Source organism: Sus scrofa, chromosome 5 (genome assembly GCF_054392235.1).
Source record: "Sus scrofa isolate SSC_HxYL_T2T_F1_AM1 chromosome 5, Sscrofa_HxYL_maternal_Yorkshire_Landrace_v2.0, whole genome shotgun sequence".
Lineage (NCBI taxonomy): Eukaryota > Metazoa > Chordata > Mammalia > Artiodactyla > Suidae > Sus > Sus scrofa.
Genome location: NC_139387.1, coordinates 51,985,377 through 52,008,613, shown reverse-complemented (window position 1 = coordinate 52,008,613; position 23,237 = coordinate 51,985,377). Strand labels below are relative to the sequence as shown.

At 38.7% G+C, this 23,237-nt stretch overlaps 1 protein-coding gene across 23 annotated transcripts in view; it reads left to right on the top strand.

Annotated features, from left to right (window-relative positions):
* CCDC91 (coiled-coil domain containing 91) overlaps nucleotides 1–23,237 on the top strand; it is a 396,188-nt gene that overhangs the window by 330,333 nt on the left and 42,618 nt on the right. Inside the window, exon 13 of one of the 23 annotated variants that reach the window (XM_021090993.2) lies at nucleotides 13,539–16,969. Coding sequence (XP_020946652.1) covers nucleotides 13,539–13,622 — 84 coding nt within the window. The 3' untranslated portion in view covers nucleotides 13,623–16,969. 23 annotated transcript variants of the gene reach the window in all.

Below are 23,237 nucleotides of genomic sequence, written 5' to 3'. Positions count from 1 at the left end.
CCCATTCTCAGATATAGAACTTTTTGATGTTTTGATTTTCTCATCTGTAAAATAGGAGTGATGATCGTAATGGTCAGTTGCTATTGAGACTTTCTTTGAAAATATTAAATTAGCCTGATGAAAGAAGGAATGCTCAGTCCTAAAGTCAATACTTTGTACAACTTTTTGTTTCAGTACAAGAGTTTGAATACAAGGAACCTGTGGGAGGATCATCAAATACAAGTCCCTGAACACAAGGAAATGCCAGTCAGCTTTCTTTGCTTTCTGGGACTTCGTCCCACTTTTTGATGATGATGCCACATGGTCCCTGATTCAGATAGAGCAGTTGTGATTTTGTTTCCCGTCTATAGGATACACATAGAAACTCTTCATGACACTCCCCAAAGCCCTAAATTCTTTTGTTGACCTTAACTGAGCAAGACCCCAAACGTATCTGCTCTTAAACCATTGTTCAAGACTGCTTAAAAAATGCATCCTAGGTTGGTGATTTCGGAGGTGATTCATGAACTAATGAACTTATGGCCATCCCAGCTTTAATGTTACATTTGAGGAAGACTACTGCAAGGATCTCTAAGTTGTGTATCAGTGTGATGGTTTTTCTCTGTAAACATTATCCCTGCTTTTTTCTGTTCCTCAGCTAACATAGGCAAGGCTAGACACAATTCATTTTTATGTAAAGTTCCCCTGTCATGAAAAAGACTGCTTTTATGGTAAACTTTGCACTTTTATATATACTCCCCATAAATTTAAAAATATACTTCAGTGTTTTCTTTGAATAAATTAAGAGATGTAAAGGGGGACCTCCATGTAGCTTTAAAAGACTGTTATTTTTAAAGTAGTTGTAGGTTTACAACAAAACTGAAAGAAAGATACAGAGATTAATGATATAATCCCTGCCCCGAGAAGTGCACAGTCTCCCCCATTATCAACATCCCCCACTGCGGAGCCCAGCTCAGCAGGTGAGGGCTGAAGAACAGGTGCTGTGAAACCTAAGAAAAAAATTAACATAAAGCAAGACACAGAGACATTTATCTTAAAGGTGGGAACCAGGGGACTCGAGGTCTGAGGGACCAAGAGCCCTGCCTCACCTCAAGAAACGACACTGCTTTTATTGTGCTCTTTAAGATTACGTCAAGGGAGGAGGGGGTTGTAGGTGCAGGATATGGGGTTTTTTTTTATTATTATTTTAAAAGTCACATAGCTGGTAGATGGTTAAGCTTTTATTCTGACCTTTAGGCTTTTTTTTTTTTTTTTTCCTTGTCTTTTTGCCATTTCTAGGGCCGATCCCACGGCATATGGAGGTTCCCAGGCTAGGGGTTGAATCGGAGCTGTAGCCACCGGCCTACACCAGAGCCACAGCAACGCGGGATCCGAGCCGCATCTGCAACCTACACCACACACAGCTCATGGCAACACCGGATCCTTAACCCACTGAGCAAGGGCAGGGACCAAACCCGCAACCTCATGGATCCTAGTCGGATTCGTTAACCACTGCGCCACGACGGGAACTCCTGACCTTTAGACATTTAACAATCTTTAGCATTTGAGGAAGCTTGGCGTTAGTTGTCTATACATAGCATCTAGAGAATCATCATTGTGCTTCCATAAACAGCATGCTTATCTGCGGCAACTCCATGTGCCTAGGTTTACACTTCCTTCTCCTTGCTGATCCATATTCTGCTAACTACCACTCATGAACCCCCTGGGACCATGAGATTCTTCTTTCTCTTATTTTAACGGGACATACCGTGCTGTGCAAACGGTGTGCCAGTCTGCACAGGTCCAGCATGCCTAGACCGATGCATTATGTCCACATTCAGCTGCCCACATGAATAACTTATGCCTTTTGGTCTTTGTTCTTAAGTTTAAGTCATTTACCAGCACTGCCACTGTTTTTCAAGCAGGAATATGTGGTAAAGAAAAGCAGGACACGATGGAGTTTTCAGCATAGAAAAGATTGTAGAAACATGTCTCCTGACACCCTACCAGTTTAGTACATTTGTTGTAATTAGTGAACACAAATTGAGACATCATAGTTACCCAAAGTCCACAGTTTACACTAAGGCTCATTCTTTGGTATGTCCTGTGGGTTTGGACAAATATATTATGACCTGTATCCATCATTATAACATCATACATAATATCTTCACTGCCCTAAAAATCCTTTGTGCTCTGCCCATTCATCTCCTCCTACCCCACCTCTGAAAACTACTGATTTTTTTACTGTCTCCATAGTTTTTCCTTTTCTAGGATGTCATATAGTTGGAATCAAACCATATGTACCCTCTACAGATTGGCTTCTTTCTCTTACTAATAGGCATTTAACTTTCCTCCTTGTCTTTTCATGGTTTGATAGCTCATTTGTTTTTTGCACTGAAGAAAATTCCATTGTTTATATGCACTACAGTTTATCCATTCACCTATTAGGGGCTATCTTGGTTGCTTCCAAGTTTTGGCAATTCTTCTATTAACATTCATATTCAGGTTTTTTGTGTGGACATAAATTTTCAACTCCTTTGGGTAAATACTAAGGAGCACAATTGCTGGACCACGTAATAAGAATATGTTTAGTTTTGTTTAAACACAAAACAAAACAATACCAGTTGTCTTCCAGAGTGGCCATATCATCTTACATTCCCATCAGCTATGAGTTCCTCCACATCCTCAGTGGCATTTGTTGATGTCAGTTTTCCAGATTTTGGTCACTTATCTAATAGGTAAATAGTGGTATTTTGTTTTAATATTCATTTATCTGATGACGCAAGGTAGAGTATCTTTTCATATGTTTATTTGCTGTCTATTTTCTTTGGTGAGATGTTATCAGTTAAGGTCTTTGACCTTTTAATCAGATTGTTTTGTTGTTGTTGATTTTTTTTTTTTGGTTTTTTATTTTTATTTATTTATTTATTTATTTTTCCCACTGTACAGCAAGGGGGTCAGGTTATCCTTAGATGTATACATTGCAATTACAGTTTTTTCCCCCACCCTTTGTTCTGTTGCAACATGAGTATCTAGACATAGTTCTCAATGCTACTCAGCAGGATCTCCTTGTAAATCTATTCTAGGTTGTGTCTGATAAGCCCAAGCTCCCGATCCCTCCCACTCCCTCCCCCTCCCATCAGGCAACCACAAGTCTCTTCTCCAAGTCCATGATTTTCTTTTCTGAGGAGATGTTCATTTGTGCTGGATATTAGATTCCCGTTATAAGTGATATCATATGGTATTTGTCTTTCTCTTTCTGGCTCATTTCACTCAGTATGAGATTCTCTAGTTCCATCCATGTTGCTGCAAATGGCATTGTCATCCTTTTTTATGGCTGAGTAGTATTCCATTGTGTATATATACCACCTCTTCCGAATCCAATCATCTGTCGATGGACATTTGGGTTGTTTCCATGTCCTGGCTATTGTGAATAGTGCTGCAATGAACATGCAGGTGCATGTGTCTCTTTTAAGTAGAGTTTTGTCCGGATAGATGCCCAAGAGTGGGATTGCAGGGTCATATGGAAGTTCTATGTATAGATTTCTAAGGTATCTCCAAACTGTTCTCCATAGTGGCTGTACCAGTTTACATTCCCACCAGCAGTGCAGGAGGGTTCCCTTTTCTCCACAGCCCCTCCAGCACTTGTTATTTGTGGATTTATTAATGATGGCCATTCTGACTGGTGTGAGGTGGTATCTCATGGTAGTTTTGATTTGCATTTCTCTTGTAATCAGCGATGTTGAGCATTTTTTCTTGTGTTTGTTGGCCATCTGTATATCTTCTTTGGAGAAATGTCTATTAAGCTCTTTTGCCCATTTTTCCATTGATTGATTGGTTTTTTTGCTGTTGGGTTGTGTAAGTTGTTTCTATATTCTAGAGATTAAGCCCTTGTCCGTTGCATCATTTGAAATTATTTTCTCCCATTCTGTAAGTTGTCTTTTTGTTTTCTTTTTGGTTTCCTTTGCTGTGCAAAAGCTTTTCAGCTTGTTGAGGTCCCATGGGTTTATTTTTGCTCTAATTTCTATTGCTTTGGGAGACTGACCTGAGAAAATACTCATAATGTTGATGTCAGAGAGGGGTTTGCCTATGTTTTCTTCTAGGAGTTTGATGGTGTCCTGTCGTATATTTAAGTCTTTCAGCCGTTTGGAGTTTATTTTTGTGCATGGTGTGAGGGTGTGTTCTAGTTTCATTGCTTTGCATGCTGCTGTCCAGGTTTCCCAGCAGTGCTTGCTGAATAGACTTCCTTTTTCCCATTTGATGTTCTTGCCTCCCTTGTCAAAGATTAATTGACCATAGGTGTCAGAGTTTATTTCCAGATTCTCTATTCTGTTCCATTGGTCTGTCTGTTTTGATACCAGTACCACACAGTTTTGATGACTGTGGCTTTGTAGTATTTCTTGAAGTCTGAGAGAGTTATGCCTCCTGCTTGGTTTTTGTTTCTCAGGATTGCTTTGGTGATTCTGGGTCTTTTGTTGTTCCATATAAATGTTTGGATTGTTTGTTCTAGTTCTGTGAAAAATGTCATGGATAATTTGATAGGGATTGCATTGAATCTGTAGATTGCTTTGGGTAGTATGGCCATTTTCACAATATTGATTTTTCCAATCCAGGAACATGGAATATCTTTCCATTTCTTTACATCTTCTTTGATTTCTTTGATTAAAGTTTTATAGTTCTCGGCATATAGGTCCTTTACCTCTTTGGTCAGGTGTATTCCGAGGTATTTGATTTTGTGAGGTGCAATTTTAAAAGGTATCGTATTTTTGTATTCCTTTTCTAATGTTTCATTGCTGGTATACAGAAATGCAACTGACTTCTGAATGTTAATCTTATATCCTGCCACTTTGCTGAATTGATTAATCAGTTCAAGGAGTTTTGGGGTTGAGTCCTGAGGGTTTTCTAGGTATAGTATCATGTCATCTGCATACAGTGACAGTTTGATCTCTTCTCTTCCTATATGGATGCCTTTTATTTCTTTTGTTTGTCTAATTGCTGTGGCTAAGACTTCCAAAACTATGTTGAAGAGCAGTGGTGAGAGTGGGCATCCCTGTCTTGTTCCAGATTTGAGTGAGAAGGCTTTCAGTTTTTCCCCATTGAGTATTATATTTGCTGTGGGTTTGTCATAAATGGCTTTGATTATATTCAGGAATGTTCCCTCTATACCCACTTTGGCGAGGGTCTTGATCATGAATGGATGTTGAACTTTGTCAAATGCTTTTTCTGCGTCTATTGAGATGGTCATATGATTTTTGACTTTTTTTTTGTTAATGTGGTGTATGATGCTGATTGATTTGCGTATGTTGAACCATCCTTGTGAACCTGGGATGAACCCAACCTGGTCATGGTGTATAATTTTTTTGATATGTTGTTGGATTCGGTTGGCTAAGATTTTGTTGAGAATTTTTGCATCTATATTCATCAATGATATTGGGCGATAGTTTTCTTTTTTGGTGGTATCTCTGTCTGGTTTTGGAATGAGGGTGATGGTGGCCTCATAGAATGTCTTTGGGAGTTTTCCTTCTTCTTCAACCTTTTGAAAGAGTTTAAGGAGGATGGGCACCAATTCCTCTTTATATGTTTGATAGAATTCACCTATGAAGCCATCTGGTCCTGGACTTTTATTTGTAGGGAGTGATTTTATGACCTCTTCAATTTCATTTCTAGTGATCGGTCTGTTCAGTTGGTCTGTTTCTGCTTGATTCAGTTTTGGCAGGCTGTAAGATTCTAGAAAATTGTCCATTTCTTCCAGATTGTCAAACTTGTTGCCGTATAGTTGTTCATAGTATTCTCTTATGCTTTTTTTGTTATGATGCTGTATCCGTTGTGATTTCTCCTTTTTCATTTATAATTTTGGTTATTTGGGTTCTTTCTCTCCTCTTTTTAGTGAGTCTGGCCAGGGGTTTGTCGATTTTGTTCACCTTTTCAAAGAACCAGCTCTTGGTTTTATTAATTTTCTCTATTGTTTTTTGAGTCTCTATTTTATTGATTTCTTCTTTGATCTTTATAATTTCCTTCCTTCTGCTGACCTTAGGACTTTTTTGTTCTTCTTTTTCTAATTCATTTAGGTGGAGGGTTAAGTTGTCCATTTGGGATCTTTCTTCTTTTTTGAGAAAGGCCTGTATTGCTATAAATTTCCCTCTGAGCACTGCTTTCGCAGCATCCCATAGATTTTGAGAGGTTGTGTCTTCATTGTCATTTGTTTCAAGGTAGTTTTTAATTTCCTTCTTGATTTCCTCATTGACCCATTGGTTTTTTAGTAGCATGTTGTTGAGTCTCCATGGAGTAGGTTTTTTCTCTTTGCTTTTCCCATGGTTGATTTCTAATTTCATGGCATTGTGGTCAGAGAAGATACTTGAGATAATTTCTATGCTCCTAAATTTATTGAGATTCGCTTTGTGTCCCAATATGTGGTTGATTCTTGAGAATGTTCCATGAACATTTGAGAAGAATGTGTATTCTGATTTTTTTGGATGTAGTGTCCTGAAGATATCAATGAAGTCTAACTTTTCTATTGTTTCCTTTAGGATCTCTGTTGCTTTATTGGTTTTCTGTCTAGAGGATCTGTCCATTGATGTGAGGGGGGTATTTAGGTCTCCTACTATGATTGTATTCTCATCAATCTCTACCTTTATGTCTGTTAATATTTGTTGTATGTATCTGGGTGCTCCTATCGTTGGGGCATATATGTTGATGATAGTAACATCCTCTCCTTGGATGGATCCCTTAATCATTAAATAGTGTCCTTCTTTGTCTTTCTTTATGCCTTTTGTTTTAAAGTCTATTTTGTCTGATATGAGCGTTGCGACGCCTGCTTTTCTGTCTTGTCTATTGGCGTGAAATATTTTTCCCCACCCTTTCACTTTCAATCTATATGTATCCTTTGTCCTAAGGTGAGTTTCTTGTAGGCAGCATATTGAAGGTTTTTGCCTTTTTATCCATTCAGCCACTCTGTGTCTTTTGATTGGGGCATTCAGTCCATTGACATTTAAGGTGATAATTGATAGATGATTATTTATTGCCATTTGAACCTCGTGTTCCAGTTGATTCTATAGTTCTCCATTCTTCCTTTTTTTTTTTTTTTTTTTTTTGGTTGGATGGTCTCCTGTTATTATCTGCTTGAGTGTATTTTTTTTTTCATTTTTTGCAAATGCAATATTTGGTTTTGACTTGTGGTTGCCCTGTTTTTTAAATATGCTAACCCCTTCCCATAATTGTGTGTTTTAGCCTGATGGTCCTGTAAGTTCAAACACTTCATTACTATATTAAAATTAAGAAGAGAGACATACATACAAACAAAAAGGGTTATTTACCTCCTAACACCCTTTGCCCACATTTTATGGTTTTGATGACTCTTTTTTATTTTTTTATTTTTAATTTTATTTTGTTTGAAGCATGTTCATGATTAAATCTGTATGCTGGCTTATTTGAGTGACTGCTATCTGATTGCGGTTTCCTCAGTCCTAGTTCTTCCTGCTCTTCTGCTTTTTTTTTTTTTTTTTCTTTTCCTTTTTCTTCCATTTCCTTCCTTTCTTTTTGGTTTAGAGAAGCCCTTTCAATATTTCCTTTAACCTGGGTTTTATGTTGCTGTATTCTTTAAGTTTTTCTTTGTTGGGAAGAATTTTCATTTCCCCTTCTATTTTAAATGATATTCTTGCTGGATAGAGTATTCTAGGTTGCATATTTTTTCCTTTGAGCACTTTAAATATCTCTTGCCATTCCCTCCTGGTCTGTAGTGTTTCTGTAGAGAAGTCAGCTGATATTCTTATGGGGGTTCCCTTGTAGGTAACATTCTGTTTTTCTCTTGCTGCCTTGAGGATCCTCTCTTTATCACTAACTTTTGCCATTTTTATTATGATGTGTCTTGGTGTGGGTCTGTTTGGGTTCAGTTTGTTTGGGGCCCTCTGTGCTTCTTGTATCTTGAATCCAGTGTCCTTTAGATTTGGGAAGTTTCCAGCGATAATTTCTTCAAATATATTTTCCATTCCCTTATCTTTTTCTACTCCTTCTGGAATTCCTATTATGCGTAGATTGGCCCGCTTTATATTATCCCATAGGTCTCTTATATTGCTTTCCAGTTTTTTGATTCGGTTTTCTGTCTGTTGACCAGATTGAGTGATTTCCATTATTCTATCTTCCATATCACTGATTCGTTCTTCTGCATTATTCATTCTGGTTTTTACTGCCCCTAGTTCAGTTTGCATCTCTGCAAATGAATGTTCTAGTTTTTCATGGCTCCTCCTTATATTTTCTAGTTCCTTTCTGAGGGTATCTGCATTACTGTTCATATCATCTCTTAATTCCTTCAGTATTTTCAGTATCTCTCTTTTGAACTCCAGGTCTGTCAGACTGCCGAGATCTGTTTCATTGTTGACTGTTTTAGGTGAGTTCTCCTGTTGGTTTGACTGGGAGTGGTTTCTCAGCTTCTTCATCTTGCTTGTTGTTTTCTTTCTCCTGAGGGAGTTGTACTCTCCGTTATCGGGCAGTGTTTGCCTTGTCACTGCCGTGGAATATTTCCTGAGGGCTGGTGTTGTTGGTCAATCTTTTTTGAGGCAGTGTGGCTTTTCTGGGGTGTTGATGGGGCTAACAGTGTTTCTTTGAAGCAAAAGAGGACTTCCTGAGGGCAGACAGGACTGGGAGGTCCACACCACGATGGTAGCAGATTTCACTTGGTCATGCAGAGCTTGCTCTGGTGTTTTTAGGCTGTGGGGTTCTTGCAGGGGGTTGGCGATGTTGGGCAGCTGCTCTTCAGGAGTGCATCACCCCCTTGGGGCTGGAGCAGCTATCTGGGTCACTGAGAACTTGAGAGGCTCTTCCCTAGGGCAGCCCAACTCAGAAGGACAGCCTGAGAATGTAGGCGGATCTTTTCACAATCTGGCCGAGCTTGTTGAAGCTTTTCTGGGCTGCAGGGGCTCTTCCAGGGGGCTGGTGGTGCTGAGCAGCAATTCCACGGGAGTGGGGCACCCCCTGGGGGCTTGGGCTGGTAGCAGGGCCGTTGGAGACCCAAGAGGCTCCTCCCCAGGGCAGCCAAACTCAGAAAAACCATCTGAGATCTTCTCCCGACTCGGCCAGGCTTGTTGCAGCTTTTCTGGGCTGCAGGGGGTCCTGCCTGGAGCTGGCAGTCCTATGCAGCTGGTCCACTAGAGCATCCCCTGGGGACTTGGGCGGGTAGCAGGGCCGTTGGAAACCCAAGAGGCTCCTCCCCGGGGCAACCCAACTCAGAAAAACCGTCCGAGAATTAGGCCGATCTATTCACAGCCTGGCTAAGCTTGTTCTAGCTTTTCTGGGCTGCAGGCCTTTTCTCAGGGGCTGGTGGTGTTTGGTGCTGCTCTGCGGAAGTGTAGCCCCTCCAAAGGGCAAGCAGGCCTGTGCAGGGACAGCCCCTGTGGTGGTAGGCTTCAGGTAATTGTTGAGGCCAGCCCTCCTGGATGGCAGGCAGCCCCAGGTCCCTGAGAGCGTAGGGTGTGGCAGGGGTGGGGGGAGGGGATGCACTGGGAAGCACAGCTTTCAGCTAGCTAGCGGGCCTGTAAACTTGCTGTGGAGTGGGGGGTATTCTATGGGGACCCACCCCTTCTTTTCTCCCCTCCCCAGCACGGGCGCAGACCAGGGTCTTCTCCCAGGTTCCCTCTGATGTGGCTTTCCACTTCCCCGCCCCTGGAGTATTGCTCCCTTCCTCTGCGACAGCTTTGTTTTCTAGTCTCCCAGGCAGTCTCTGCCCCATCAGATGGTTTCTAGACCTCCCAAGCAGTTTCCGCTCTGCCGCGCCCCCCTAGCTGGGGGACTAATCTCTGGAGCCGAGGTCATGGTGCCCAGCCCCCACCCAGGCGTCCCCCGGCTCCCTCTTGGGGACTAACCTTCAGAGGCGAGGTCTCGGTGCCCAGCCCCCACCCAGGTGTCTCAATTTTTGGTGACTGTGCCCATAGTTCAGATGGTCCGTTGGGTTCTTGATCGGCTTTTCCGTACTCCAACTTACTGCTACACTCTTCTCTGCATCTGGAGATTCCTCCGGTTTGTTTGATCTTTCCCCCGTGTAGGTGACTTTCCAGGGTGCGGGATCCCTTTCTCCTCTGCAGTTCCCTTTTGGGAGCGCCCCTCCCGCTCGGATTCACCTTCTCTCACTCTCCTCTTTTCTCCCGTTCTGCCCAGTAATGTCACAAACTTCTTGCCGTTATTGGAGTTTAGGTTCCTCTGCCAGCGATTGGTTGCTGTTCTGTGCGAGTCATTTATTCTGTAGATGTGCTTTTTTTGTTATGTTTGTGGGAGAGGGCAAGCGCGTCCTCCTACTCCTCTGCCATCTTGTCCCTCCGCCCAGTTGTTGATTTTTAAGAATTCTTTGTATATTGTGTATTTGAATTTCAGTTTTTTATCAGTTGTGTCTTTTGAAATATTTTCTTCCAGTCTGTGACTTGTCTTCTCATTCTCTTGATTTTGTCTTTCACAGGATATAAATTAATTTTTATTGATTCTAGCTTATAATTTTTTATGGATTGTGATTTTGGTATTGTATATAAAAACTGGTCAAGTTCTTTTAGGTTTTCTCCTTTGTTGTCATCTAGGAGTTTCATAGTTTTGCATTATACCTTTAGGTCCATGATCCATTTTGAGTTAATTTTTGTAAAGGGAGTAAGGATTTGTATCTGGATTTTTTTTTTTTTTTTTTTTTTTTTTTTTTTTGCCTGTGGATGTCCAGTTGTTCAGCACCATTTGTTAAAAAGCCAATCTTTTCTCAATTGTATTGTCTTTGCCTATTTGTCAAAGATCAATTATATTTATGGGGGAAAATGTCTATTTCTGGACTTTCCGTTCAGTTCATTGTTCTCTTTACTCTTTCATCAATACCACACTGTCTTGATTATTGTTTATAATAAGTCTTGAAATCTGGTAGCATTAGTCCTCCAGCTTTGTTCTTCTCTTTTAGTATTGAGTTGGCCATACCGGGTCTTTTGCCTTTCCATACAAACTTTAGAATCAGTTTATTGGTGTTTCCAAAATAACCTACTGGGGTTTTGATTGGGACTGCATTGAATCTATAGATAGTGTTAGAAAGAACTAACATCTTGTAAATATTGAGCTTATCCATGAACATACAATATCTATCATATCTATCCATTTACTTAATCTTTTGCGGTTTTTTGTTGTTGTTGTTGTTGTTGTTTTTCTGCTTTTGCTTTTCAGGGTCACACTTCTGGCATATGGAAATTCCCAGACTAGGGGCCCCATGAAAGCTGCAGCTTCTGGTCTACACCACAGCCACAGCAATACAGGATCCAAGCCTCCTCTGTGACCTACACTATGGCTCTCTGCAACACCGGATCCTTAACCCACTGAGCAAGGCCAGGGACCACACCCGAATCCTCATGGATACTAGTTGGGTTTGTTACCACTGATCCACAATGGGAAGTCCCAATCCTTTGATTTTTTAATCTGCTTTATGGTTGTCCTCATTCAGATCTTGTACATATTATTGCAATTATGCCTAAGTATTTCATTGTATGTTTAATTTAAAATTCCACTTGTTCTTTATTGGTATGTAGGAAAGAAATTGACTTTTGGATATTAACCTTATATCCTGAAAACTTGCAATAATTGCTTATTAGTTCCAGGAATTTTTTGTCAGTTCTTTCAGATTTTCTACAGAGTCAATCATGTCATCTTTATCATAAAACAAGGACAGTTTTATATCTTCCTTTTCAACCTATAAACCTTTTATTTTCTTTTCTTGTCTTAATTGCATTAGCAAGGACCTCTAGTATGATGTGGAAAGGAGTGGTTAAGAGGGGACATCCTTGCCTTGTGCCTGATCTTAGTAGGAAAGCCTTGAGTTTGTCACCTTAAATATGATGTTAGCTCAAGGATGTTTGTGGATAGTCCTCATTACGTTGAGAAAGTTCCCCTCTTTCCTAGTCTCCTGAGAGTTTTTATCATAAGTGTGTGTGTCAGATTTTGTCAGATAACGGTCTGCATCTACATATATATGATTTTTAAAATTTGGTTTGTTGACATGATCATTGCATAGTTAGTTTTTGAATGCTGAACCAGCTTTGTATACTTGAAATAAATACCACTTGATCATTGTATATAATTATTTTTATACTCTTTTGGGTTGATTTGTTAATATTTTGTCGAGGGTTTTTTCCTCTATGTTCATGTCTTTGGTTTTGGTATAAGTACTGCTGGCCTCATAGAAAGAGTTGGGAAGTGTTCCTTCTGTTTCTTTCCTCTGATTCCATATAGCTTTTGACTGCTAGATTTTCGTAGATAAATAGGTAGGAGTTTCTGCTGTTCAGAGAATATGATTAAATTTTTAGTTTAGTATACTTAACACTTAACAGATTTTTAATATATATGGTTATATTCAGAGTCACTATCTTGGCATTTCCTGAAGACTTTAAACTCCATAATGTCTTTTATTTAGAGAAATCTGGATATATATCAGTGAAGCTATCATTATTTTTCATCCAAGCATAGTGATACTTATATAGTAAATGAGGTGGTAAGTCATTTAAATAGGTCATACCCATGGAATTTCTATATAATAGTCTGCATTGGTTTTACCACACACCATTTAGATTACTTGATCCTTCCATTCCTTTGCATAATGTCATTTGTTTACATTAAAACATACGCAAAAAGAGTTTCAGTGTACTGACTGGATTTGTTCACATTAAAAGACAAGAAGAAAAAGTTTCAGTGCATTAGCTACATTGCCTTAATTAATTGGTCCTCAGATAGTATACTGTAGCAGACAAATGGAAGATGTCTTGGGACTGTGTTGCTACTTTATATGATATTTCAGGAGCATCTTAATTGCAGAGTGCATTTGTGGATAACTTTTTTTAAGATAATTATTCCCCCCTTCATTAATTTTAATTAATTAATGCATTTGTAATGATTATTGGTAAAGATGGGTTACATAGAGCAATTTAAGTTTGCCAGATTTTCTTTTGAACCTGTATCACCTATAAATATAAATATATGTGAGAAATGAGAATTTTAAATGGGAATTTTGTTAATCGAGATGGCTATAGGAATTCTAGTTTATAACCATTTGCTTACTTTGGTTGTATAAACACCAGATACAGAAGGTCACTATTACCTAGCTGACCAGAAATGTGAATGATTGAAATGCAAACAAAAGTCACGTAATAGCTTTTATACCAGCCTCACAAAGGTCTCTCAGCTATGGATCATCGGTTTAGGAAATTTCTACCCAAAATGCCACCACTTCTGCTTTGCAAATTCCATTCAGGTTTTAAAAGAAAGGGAGATAAAATGTTGTTCTTTTCTTACTTGCATTTGTTTAACCTTACTGGAGTGTCCCATTTTATGGGAGAGCCTTTAACATTGTAGCATGGCATAGGTATTCTTTTCATCTTAGTGAGAGAAGTATGGTGTATGATTAGGAGTGTGGGTTTTTTAATCAAATTTCTTATATTAAAACTGAGTTTTGCTGTTTACTAGATGTGTAAACTTGAGCAAGTACTTTAACCTCTCTGGGCCACACTTTGTTCATCTTTTTTTTTTTTTTTTTTTTTTTTTTTTCTTTTTCACTCTTCTAGTTTGTGGATGAGATACTCTGTTTAGCAGAGAAGAGAAAAAAAGGAACTTGCTGTTGCTACATGCATACATATATGTTCGGGTGATCAACACAACCTGGTTGTTATGATTATTTTATTTTTTACCATTCATTTGCTCTCAAGCCATTACAGGAGATTATATTTCATTTGTTTTTCAGACCCCAAATTAAAAATTCCAACTCAGTGGATATTTCAGTCTCGTTCACAACATTTTGAGCCTATCCTCAAATTCTTGAGCATATATTCTTAAAAAAAGTAAACATTTGTTTCTGTTATAAAAGTAGATGCACAGAGTGTAAAGATGTCAACTTTATCACAGGGGGTTATATTTAATAACAGAAAGTAGAAATAATAATGGCATAAACAAGACCAGAAGTCAGCAGTTTAAACCTTAACAAGGTCATAAAAGATTGAGGATCTGTAGAAAGGTTCATTTGTGTCATATATTAGATACAGTAGTAAAAAATGTATCGGGGAAATAACAATTGATTACAATGAAGACTACTTGATAAGAAAAAAATAAAAAATAAATTAATTTTAAAAAAAGATTCAGGATTTTCTGTCTTTGTACTCTTTTTTTATTTAGCACTGGCTTACATCATTAAGGCTACAAAACGGCAGCTGGAGCTCTAGTAAACACATTTGTCATGGGAAAGAAAGGAAAATGCAAGAAGCCAGAAGGGAAAAGCATTTGGGCAGGTGTCTGTTGCTCTGTCAGGGAACTTTTGTGGAGCTCCTACCCCATGACTTGCCCTCACATCTCTTTAGCTGTCCCTGCAGTGGGAAGGGGGTCTTGGGAATGATACCTTGAGGGTGTTCACATTGTTCCTGGAACTAAGCTGAAATTTCATTAGTAAGAGAGAGAAGACAGATGGATAATTGAGAGAGAACTCTCAAGCTTTGCCATCATACCTGACTTACTTCTCATATCTTCTGATTGGTTGTTATCCAGCATTATTATTTTGTCTTGTTTTGTTTTTAAAAACATAAACACATTTTGTTTCTTTATTTTAATTTTGTTGTTTTTTAATTTTTTTAATTTTTATTTTTTTATTTCCCCAATACATTATTATTATTTTTGTACTGTACAGCATGGTGACCCAGTTACACATACATGTATACATTCTTTTTTTCACATTATCGTACTCCATCATAAGTGACTAGACATAGTTCCCAGAGCTACACAGCAGGATCTCATTGCTAATGCATTCCAAAGGCAGTAGTCTGCATCTATTAACCCCAAGCTTCCAATCCATCTCACTCTCTCCCCCTCCCCCTTGGCAACCACAAGTCTATTTTCCAAGTCCATCATTTTCTTTTCTGTGGAAAGATTCATTTGTGTCTTATATTAGATTCCAGATATAAGTGATATCATATGGTATTTGTCTTTCTCTTTCTGATTTACTTCACTCAGTATGAGAGTTTCTAGTTCTGTCCATGTTGCTGCAAATGGCATCTTTGAGCAGGTGGTATGGCCATTTTTAGGCAGTAATAACCAAATTTAGCTTTCTTAATTGAAACCAAACCTCCTTTACTTGTTTACAAGGAGGAAGGTTGGGGTTTTCTGACATTTCTCAATCCAGCTAGGATTTTAAGAGGACTGACAGGGTGTTTTCCCACTTGGTTCCCTCAGTAGGATAAATTTGTTTTAAAATGTGCCAGACAGATGTTATTATGTTTTTTCAAGGCTTCAGTGATCAAACACACACAGTAAAATCCTGAATAATGAAGAAGAGCCACCCTGTTTATTTAAAATGAGAAGGAAAAAAAAATCTATCCTCACTAACTTCCATTTGATTAAATGGTGCTTTGTTCCATTGGCTCAGTTTTGGATGCTGAGGATTTCCTAATGGGAATCAGGTGTGTATCCCGGCTGTTGTGCTGTGGAGCAGCCCATCTTTTTGCACTTAGCCCCTTCTGTCAGTAGTGAAAACGTGAAGATAAGCAGGCAGAGATTGTCAAAGCCTCAGGTACTCCAAGGTAGGATCCATCCCACACAATGCCTTTATGAATACTTTCCCTTTCTTTCATTATGGACCTAGAAGGAAGTAGTCTATTGTTCTTATATACAGCCACTGAGATTTACAGGTTTATATAAAGTCAAGGCATATGTGGCATACTTAATGTACCAGTTTTTCTTTAAATGCTTCTGTTGCATTTTCAGGGAATAATTTGTATGCTAATATAATAGAAACCTTCCTGAACTTACTGTTTAGGAAGAGATGATAATTACATGTTTTGATAACTTTATCTACAGGGCTTTGGGCACTTTTTGACAAGTTTTTGCACTAGTATATGCGATACAAGAAACCTTTACATAGTTACAGCAAAATTGATATAGTGCCAAGGCCCCCAGCCATAAGTGCAGATCTCTGAGAAGGCATTGTGGTACTGTAGGTTAGAGACATACACCTGCATTTGAATCCTGGCCCTGCCACTTGGGCAAGTCATAACATCTCTAAGCCTCAGTGGCCTCATTTAAAGGGTTTCAAGAGAATCAAAATGAGATAATACACAGTAGATCTTTTCCAGTGATATCCTGCACCTACGGAATTCTCTCCCATTGAGCCTGGGCTGGACAAAGTAAAGCTGGCTTTTAGGAAGATTGTGACTTCCGTCTTGGGTGCTGTCTCACCTCCTGGGTGTTCTCTTTCTCTCATTCTCTCTTGGATTGCTTGCTTTGGGAGAAGTCAGCTATTAGGTTATTAGGCAGCCTTGTGGATAGACTCACATAAGCTCTGTTGGAAGTAGATGGTTTGAGGCCTGTTGACAGCCACTGAGTGAGCTTGGAAGCAGATTCTTCCCCAGTTAAACCTTGAGTTGACCACAGCCTAGCCAACAACTTGATTGCAACCACTCAGTAGAGACCACGAGTGAGAGGCCCTCAGTTGAGCTGTGCTGTTTCCTGGCCCACAAAAACTGGGAGATGATAAATATTTGTCGTTTTTGTTTGTTTGTTTGAAACCACTAGGTTTGGGGTGATTTGTTGCACAGTAATAGATAACTAATATAACATCTCAGGAGGTTCACCTGTGCGTGGCACGTAGTAATAGCAACACTATTCTCAAAAGGAACAGATCTGACTTGATCCAGCAATACAAGGTTATTCACTTTGCACTGTAAATCAAGTTCAATATATGTGTGCAGAGAGCTCAAGAATAAGCCTTGCAGACAGTCCTTTGCCTGCTTTTGTAGACTGAAACATAAAAGGCAAAGTATGTAAGTCACTTGAGAATTTTAAGATCAAACAGGAAGACAAGAATCCAAGAGGTCATTAATTCTTTCTCCTACATTAAAACAAGGTAAAGTTTAGGAGTTCCTGTCGTGGCGCAGTGGTTAACGAATCCGACTAGGAACCATGAGGTTGCGGGTTCAGTCCCTGCCCTTGCTCAGTGGGTTAACGATCCAGTGTTGCCGTGAGCTGTGGTGTAGGCTGCAGACACGGCTCGGATCCCGTGTTGCTGTGGCTCTGGCGTAGGCAGGTGGCTACAGCTCCAATTCGACCCCTAGCCTGGGAACCTCCATATGCCTTGAGAGCGGCCCAAAGAAATAGCAAAAAAAGACAAAAAAAAACCAAACAAACAAAAAAAAACAAGGTAAAGTTTAAATTGCTGAAAGTCAAAACAAAAGGGCCTATAGATAGTAACTGGCAGATATTGCTCCTCAGATTGAGATAAAAGGATTGCTACAATCTTTAAAACTTGGGTTGAAGAAAATACAAGTTTGTGTTTGTTGTACTTGAACAACTTGTTACTTACTTAACAATATTTGGGATTTTTATGTTATTTAATTTACAAAAATGCCATCCTATAGATTGTGATATTTGCACTAACAAATATCTTGAAAAAATGTATAAAAATGTTGTTCATGGATTGGGAGCATGTGACAAATTGTGTTAAAACTTTAAGTGGAATGTCATATTCAGATCAGTTTGTTTTTCCAGAATCAATCCTATTCTTGTTCATTTTAAAAGTTTTATTGAAGTATAGTTGATTTGCAATGTTGCGATAATTTCTTTTGTACAACAAAGTGATTCTCTTTCAAATTCCTTTCCCACATAGATGTTCACAGAATAGTGGCTAGAGTTCCCTGTGCTATATAGCAGGTCCCCGTTGGCCAGTCATTTCCTATTTTTATTTGAGATGAATTCTTGTCATTGAACTCTATAAAGTAGGATATGGAACTTATTAATAAGTAAATATAACCTTATGGATCAGAGCTCTAAGGAAGGATTTCTGTGCAATTACTACTGTACTATACAATTCTAATTACCTTTACTTTTGTTCTAAATTTTTCATAAATCTATGGCCTTTTTAAAATGTTTTGGAAATTATCTGAATTAGTAGAAAAGCAGTTGTTGTCAGAATTCTTTTCATATCCATTAAGCTTCACACATGGAAGCTTACCCTAGAAAGTCTAGTGCCCCTGCCACCAGGGAAGTAAAAGTAAAGCATTCACTTACTACCACACTGCATCTTTTTCTGGCCAACTGCTGCTGCTTAACTTGTAAGATGGAATGAGATTGTATTCCAAGGTGGTATGTCTGCCCATTCAAGTCTGGAATACATTTATTGTCTTCCAAGGTGGTTTATTCTGCCCAAATGATTTAGCGAAGAGCAAAAATGAGTATTCCCATTTCCCAGTGGATTCCATGGTAGTTTGGGATAAAAAGGGAGAACTGCCCAAATATGTAGAACTTATTTTAGATGATTCAAAAACAGAGAATTTACTTACCCTAAGACATCTTAAAACAAAAACAAAACAAAAATCGCAATTCTTTAGTTGTGGCCAATAGGGTTTAAGACTCTTTATACCCGCTTTTCATTTACTATGAAATAGCATCTGTAACTCATCTTGTGCTTGCTAGAAAGTTACACAACTTCTTTGTATGTTGACATTTTATTAACTGTATAAATATTCAGATAGACTTGAAATACGCTTTAATGTTGAAAAAGTTTCTCAGAGAGAAAAGGAAATGTGAACCCTGGATTGAGGGTCTTCATGGGACATGACTAGTAGACCCTGAATATTCTGGTAAAGGGGTTAGACCCATGTTTTCAGAGGTTCAGTTTGAGGCAACTGGTACTGCCTATTCATTCAAATCACTCTTCTGATCATATTGAATCTTTTAGAGTCAGTCATTCTAAACATGTATTTTTGGTATCACTATTGTCCTAAAGTTGCTTCAAGTCTCAAGAGGAAGTCTCTCTTCTTCCTACTGGGCTCTGCTATCATAAGGACTGAGAACTCCCCATTCTGGCCTCCTGACTTTATTTTTCTTTTTGTAATTATTTTAATTTTTTCCATTATAGCTGGTTTACAGTGTTCTGTCAATTTTCCACTGTACAGCATGGTGACCCAATTATACATACATGTATAGATTCTTTTTCTTTCACATTATCATGCTCCATCATAAATGACTAGACATACTTCCCATTGCTACACAGTAGTATCTCACTGCTAATCCATTCCAAAGGCAATAGTGATATTTTCCAGAGTATGTCACGCTCTTGCTCAACCTTTTCCAGTGGCTTCCCATCTGATGCTGGGCCTGCTCTGGCCACTGTCTAGTCCTGTGGCCCTCTCTCCTGCCAGCCTCCCTTCACTCACTTCACTCCTATCCTAGTGGGTTTATTGCCAGTAGTCATTCAAACCAAGTCTGAGCCAACATTTTGGACTTTTCTGTTGTGGTTTCATCTGCCTTGTAACTCTATTTCCTGATGTTTTTGTTCTGTTCTTTTACACCCTCACTTTTTTTGTAATAATTTTTTAATAGTTATTTCCCCAATACAATTTTTTTTCTACTGTACAGCATGGTGACCCAGTTACACATACATGTACACATTCTATTTTTGCACATTTTCATGCTCCATCATAAGTGACTAGACCTAGTTCCCAGTGCTACACAGCAGGATCTCATTGCTAATCCATCCCAAAGGCAATAGGTTGTATCCATTAACCCCAAGCTCCCCAACCACCCCACTTCCTCCCCCTCCACCTTGGCAACCACAAGTCTATTTCCAAGTCCATCATTTTCTTTACTGTGGAAAGGTTCATTTGTGCCTTATATTAGATTCCAGATATAAGTGATATCATATGGTATTTGTCTTTCTCTTTCTGATTTACTTCACTCAGTATGAGAGTTTCTAGTTCTGTCCATGTTGCTGCAAATGGCATTATTTCATTCATACCCTCACACCATGCATGAAAATAAACTCAAAATACCTTAAAGACTTAAATAGAAGACAAGACACCATCAAACTCCTGGAAGAGAACATAGGCAAAACATTCTCTGACATCAACCTTACAAATGTTTTCTCAGTTCAGTCTCCCAAAGCAACAAAAATAAGAGCAAAAATAAACCAGTGGGACCTAATCAAACTGACAAGCTTTTGCATAGCAAAGGAAACCAAAAAGAAAACAAAAAGACAACTTACAGAGTGGGAGAAAATAGTTTCAAATAATGCAACTGACAAGGGCTTAATCTCTAGCATATGCAAGCAGCTTATACAACTCAACAACAAAAAAGCCAATAACCCAATGGAAAAATGGGCAAAAGAGCTGAATAGACATTTTTCCAAGAAAGATGTACAGATGGCCAACAAGCACATGAAAAAATGCTCAACATCACTGATTAGTAGAGAAATGAAAATCAAAACTACCATGAGATACTACCTCACACCAGTCAGAATGGCTGTCATTAATAAGTCCACAAATAACAATTGCTAGAGAGGGTGTGGAAAAAAGGAAACCCTCCTGCTGGTGGGAATGTAAGCTGGTACAACCACTATGGAGATCAGTATGGAGATACCTTAGAAATCTATACATAGAACTACATATGACCCAGTAATCCCACTCTTGGGCATATATCCAGACAAAACTTTCCTTGAAAAAAGACTCATGCACCCGCATGTTCATTGCAGCACTATTCACAATATCCAAGACATGGAAACAACCCAAATGTCCATCGACAGATGATTAAGGAAGATGTGGTATATATACACAATGGAATACTACTCAGCCATAAAAAAGAGCCAATAATGCCTCACTTCTTTTAAGTCTCTTAATTACCATATTTTTCAAGTAGTTTTCTCTAATCGTCCCACCCAAAAAATCCCCCCTCCTCTCTGTCAAATCTTTACTCTCATTTTTTATAACACTGATCTCCACCCCCAAAGTAAACAAATAGTGCCCTTGTCTTTAAGAAGTTTGTTATCTTTTTGAAGGGACACATACAATCGTTAAAGAACAAGTAGGTGTCCAATGGAAGGTCAGAATGGGGAAGAGATCATTGTGGAGAGTGTAGCAAAGAAAACTTCACAAGGTTAGCCAGGATTTGAAGAGGACAGAGTATCAAGAGTGTTTTCTTAAAGAAAAGCGAGATGTGGACAAAATTCTAGGAAAGGAAATTAGTAGGATAAAAGACCATTTAGAGACACTGAGGAAGGAGGCTTGAATTTAGTGGAGAAAGTCTGCTTAGGAGTATTCATATATTCTTTCATTCGCTCATTTATTCCATATTTATTTAGTACCTACTATGTGCCGGGCACCATTTCAGGCACTAGAGAAATGTAGTGGTGAATAAGCCAGTTCTGCTCTTATACACTAAAGTATAATTTTATTATGAGGATACAAATTAATATTCTATAGGAGACAGGTTTCAAGTGCCCTACTCACAGACGTGATCTTACATACCATGCCCAGAAAGCACCCACCAAAATGGAAGGTTAGATCTGCGATGGGGCAGCTTATCTTCTTCCTCTGAGAGTCAGAGTCACCTTGCTGCTCCTTAAAGTGGTGAACTCCTGTTTATTTAATGGATTCTCACCTTCAGACAGTTCTGGGGAGGGGATGGGGAAAGATGTGAAGTGAACCTTGCAGCTACCTAAACCCCAAATCAGTTCATCCAGCACCTTATAGTCCCTGATTCCAGAGTGACTTTTAACACAAGCAAGACATTATTTAAATAAAAATCTCTCAGTGTTCCCGTCATGGTTCAGTAGTAACAAACCTGACTAGTATCCATGAGGGCAGGTTCAGTCCCTGGCCTTGTTCAGTGGGTTAAGGATCCGGTGTTGCCGTGAACTGTGGTATAGGTGGCAGACGCGGCTCGGATCCAGTGTTGCTGTGGCTGTGGTGTAGGCCGGCAGCTGCAGTTCTGATTCTACCCCTAGCCTGGGAAACTCCATATGCCACAGGTGCGGCCCTAAAAAAAAAGCCAAAAATTAAAAAAAAAAAAAAATCTCTCAAACTTTTTTGTCCTTATACATATCCTTGATTTTTAAAAAATAGCAATATTCACTCAGATGCATAAATCCAGATGATTGTTATTTAGCAGCAATCACAGGTCAAATGCTAGTTACACATTATGAGTTTGTGTTATATGCCCTCAAAAGGAAGAGTCTGTCTTCTATCCACCATTCACAAACCCAAGTTATTAAATCAGTGTTTTTATACTGGAAATCCTGATTGTTTTCAGGGGTGGGGCTTTTAAAAGACTCCGAATTATTAAATCTAATGTGTATGATACAGGTACGTAAGTTAAAACCATAATGGTAAAATAAACACCCATGAAGCCACCTCCAAAATAAATCTACATATTTCCTCCTGACTCTACCCTCCTGATACAACGACCCTATTTTGATTGGCATAATTTCCTTGCCTTAAAAGGAAATGTTTTATTATCTATTGACATAACCCAAAATAACATACTTTTTTTACTTGGTTTTTGCACTTTATGAAAAAACAGGTATCAGACTATCTATAGCCAGACTTCTTCCTTTTTAAATTCAATTTTTTACAATATTTACTAATAGGTAATTTGTGATATATTAAAATGTATTACAAAACTGTAGTAATTAAGACAGAATTGTACTTGTGTGGGGATAGGTGAATTGTCTATGGGAACAGAATAAGGAGCCCAAAGACAGATTCATGCATTGTGGAAACTTGGTTTATGATAGAAGTAGCATGGCAATTTCCGTAAGATATATGCTATGCTATTTTCTGTAATAATAATTTCTGTATGATATATATGTTATGCTATTCTGTAGCATAGGTATACAGAGATCTTTGTTGATGGCTGTTCATTATAGCATTGATTATAATAGTAAAAGATTAGGAACAATCCAAATGTCTGCCAATAGAACAATGTTTAAATAAATAAGAAAATAATCCATTATATATTAAATTATAAATATATAAGGGAGGAGTTCCCATGTAGCTCAACAGCTTAAGACCTTACCTAGTATCCATGAGGATGAAGGTGCAATCCCTGGCCTCTATCGGTGGGTTAAGGATCTGGCGTTGTTGCAAGTTTAAGCATAGGTGCAGATGCAGCTCAGATCCTGCATGGCTGTGGCTATGGCATATGCCAGTAGCTGCAGCTTTGATTCAACCTCTAGCCTGGGAACTTCCATATGCTATGGGTACAGCCCTAAAAAAACAAAAATAAAGAAACAATGGAAAACTATGCAACTGTTTAAAAAAAGAAAACAGAGAGAGCTTATTCTCTCATACACTGCAGATGGGACTGATAAATTGGTACTCTCACTATAGAAAGCAATTTGTTAGTAACTATCACAGTTAAAATATGCAAATCCTAACAAACAACCCAATTAAAAGAAAAGCAGAAATGAATATTCATTTTTCCAAAGAGAAGATGCAGATGGCCAACAGGCA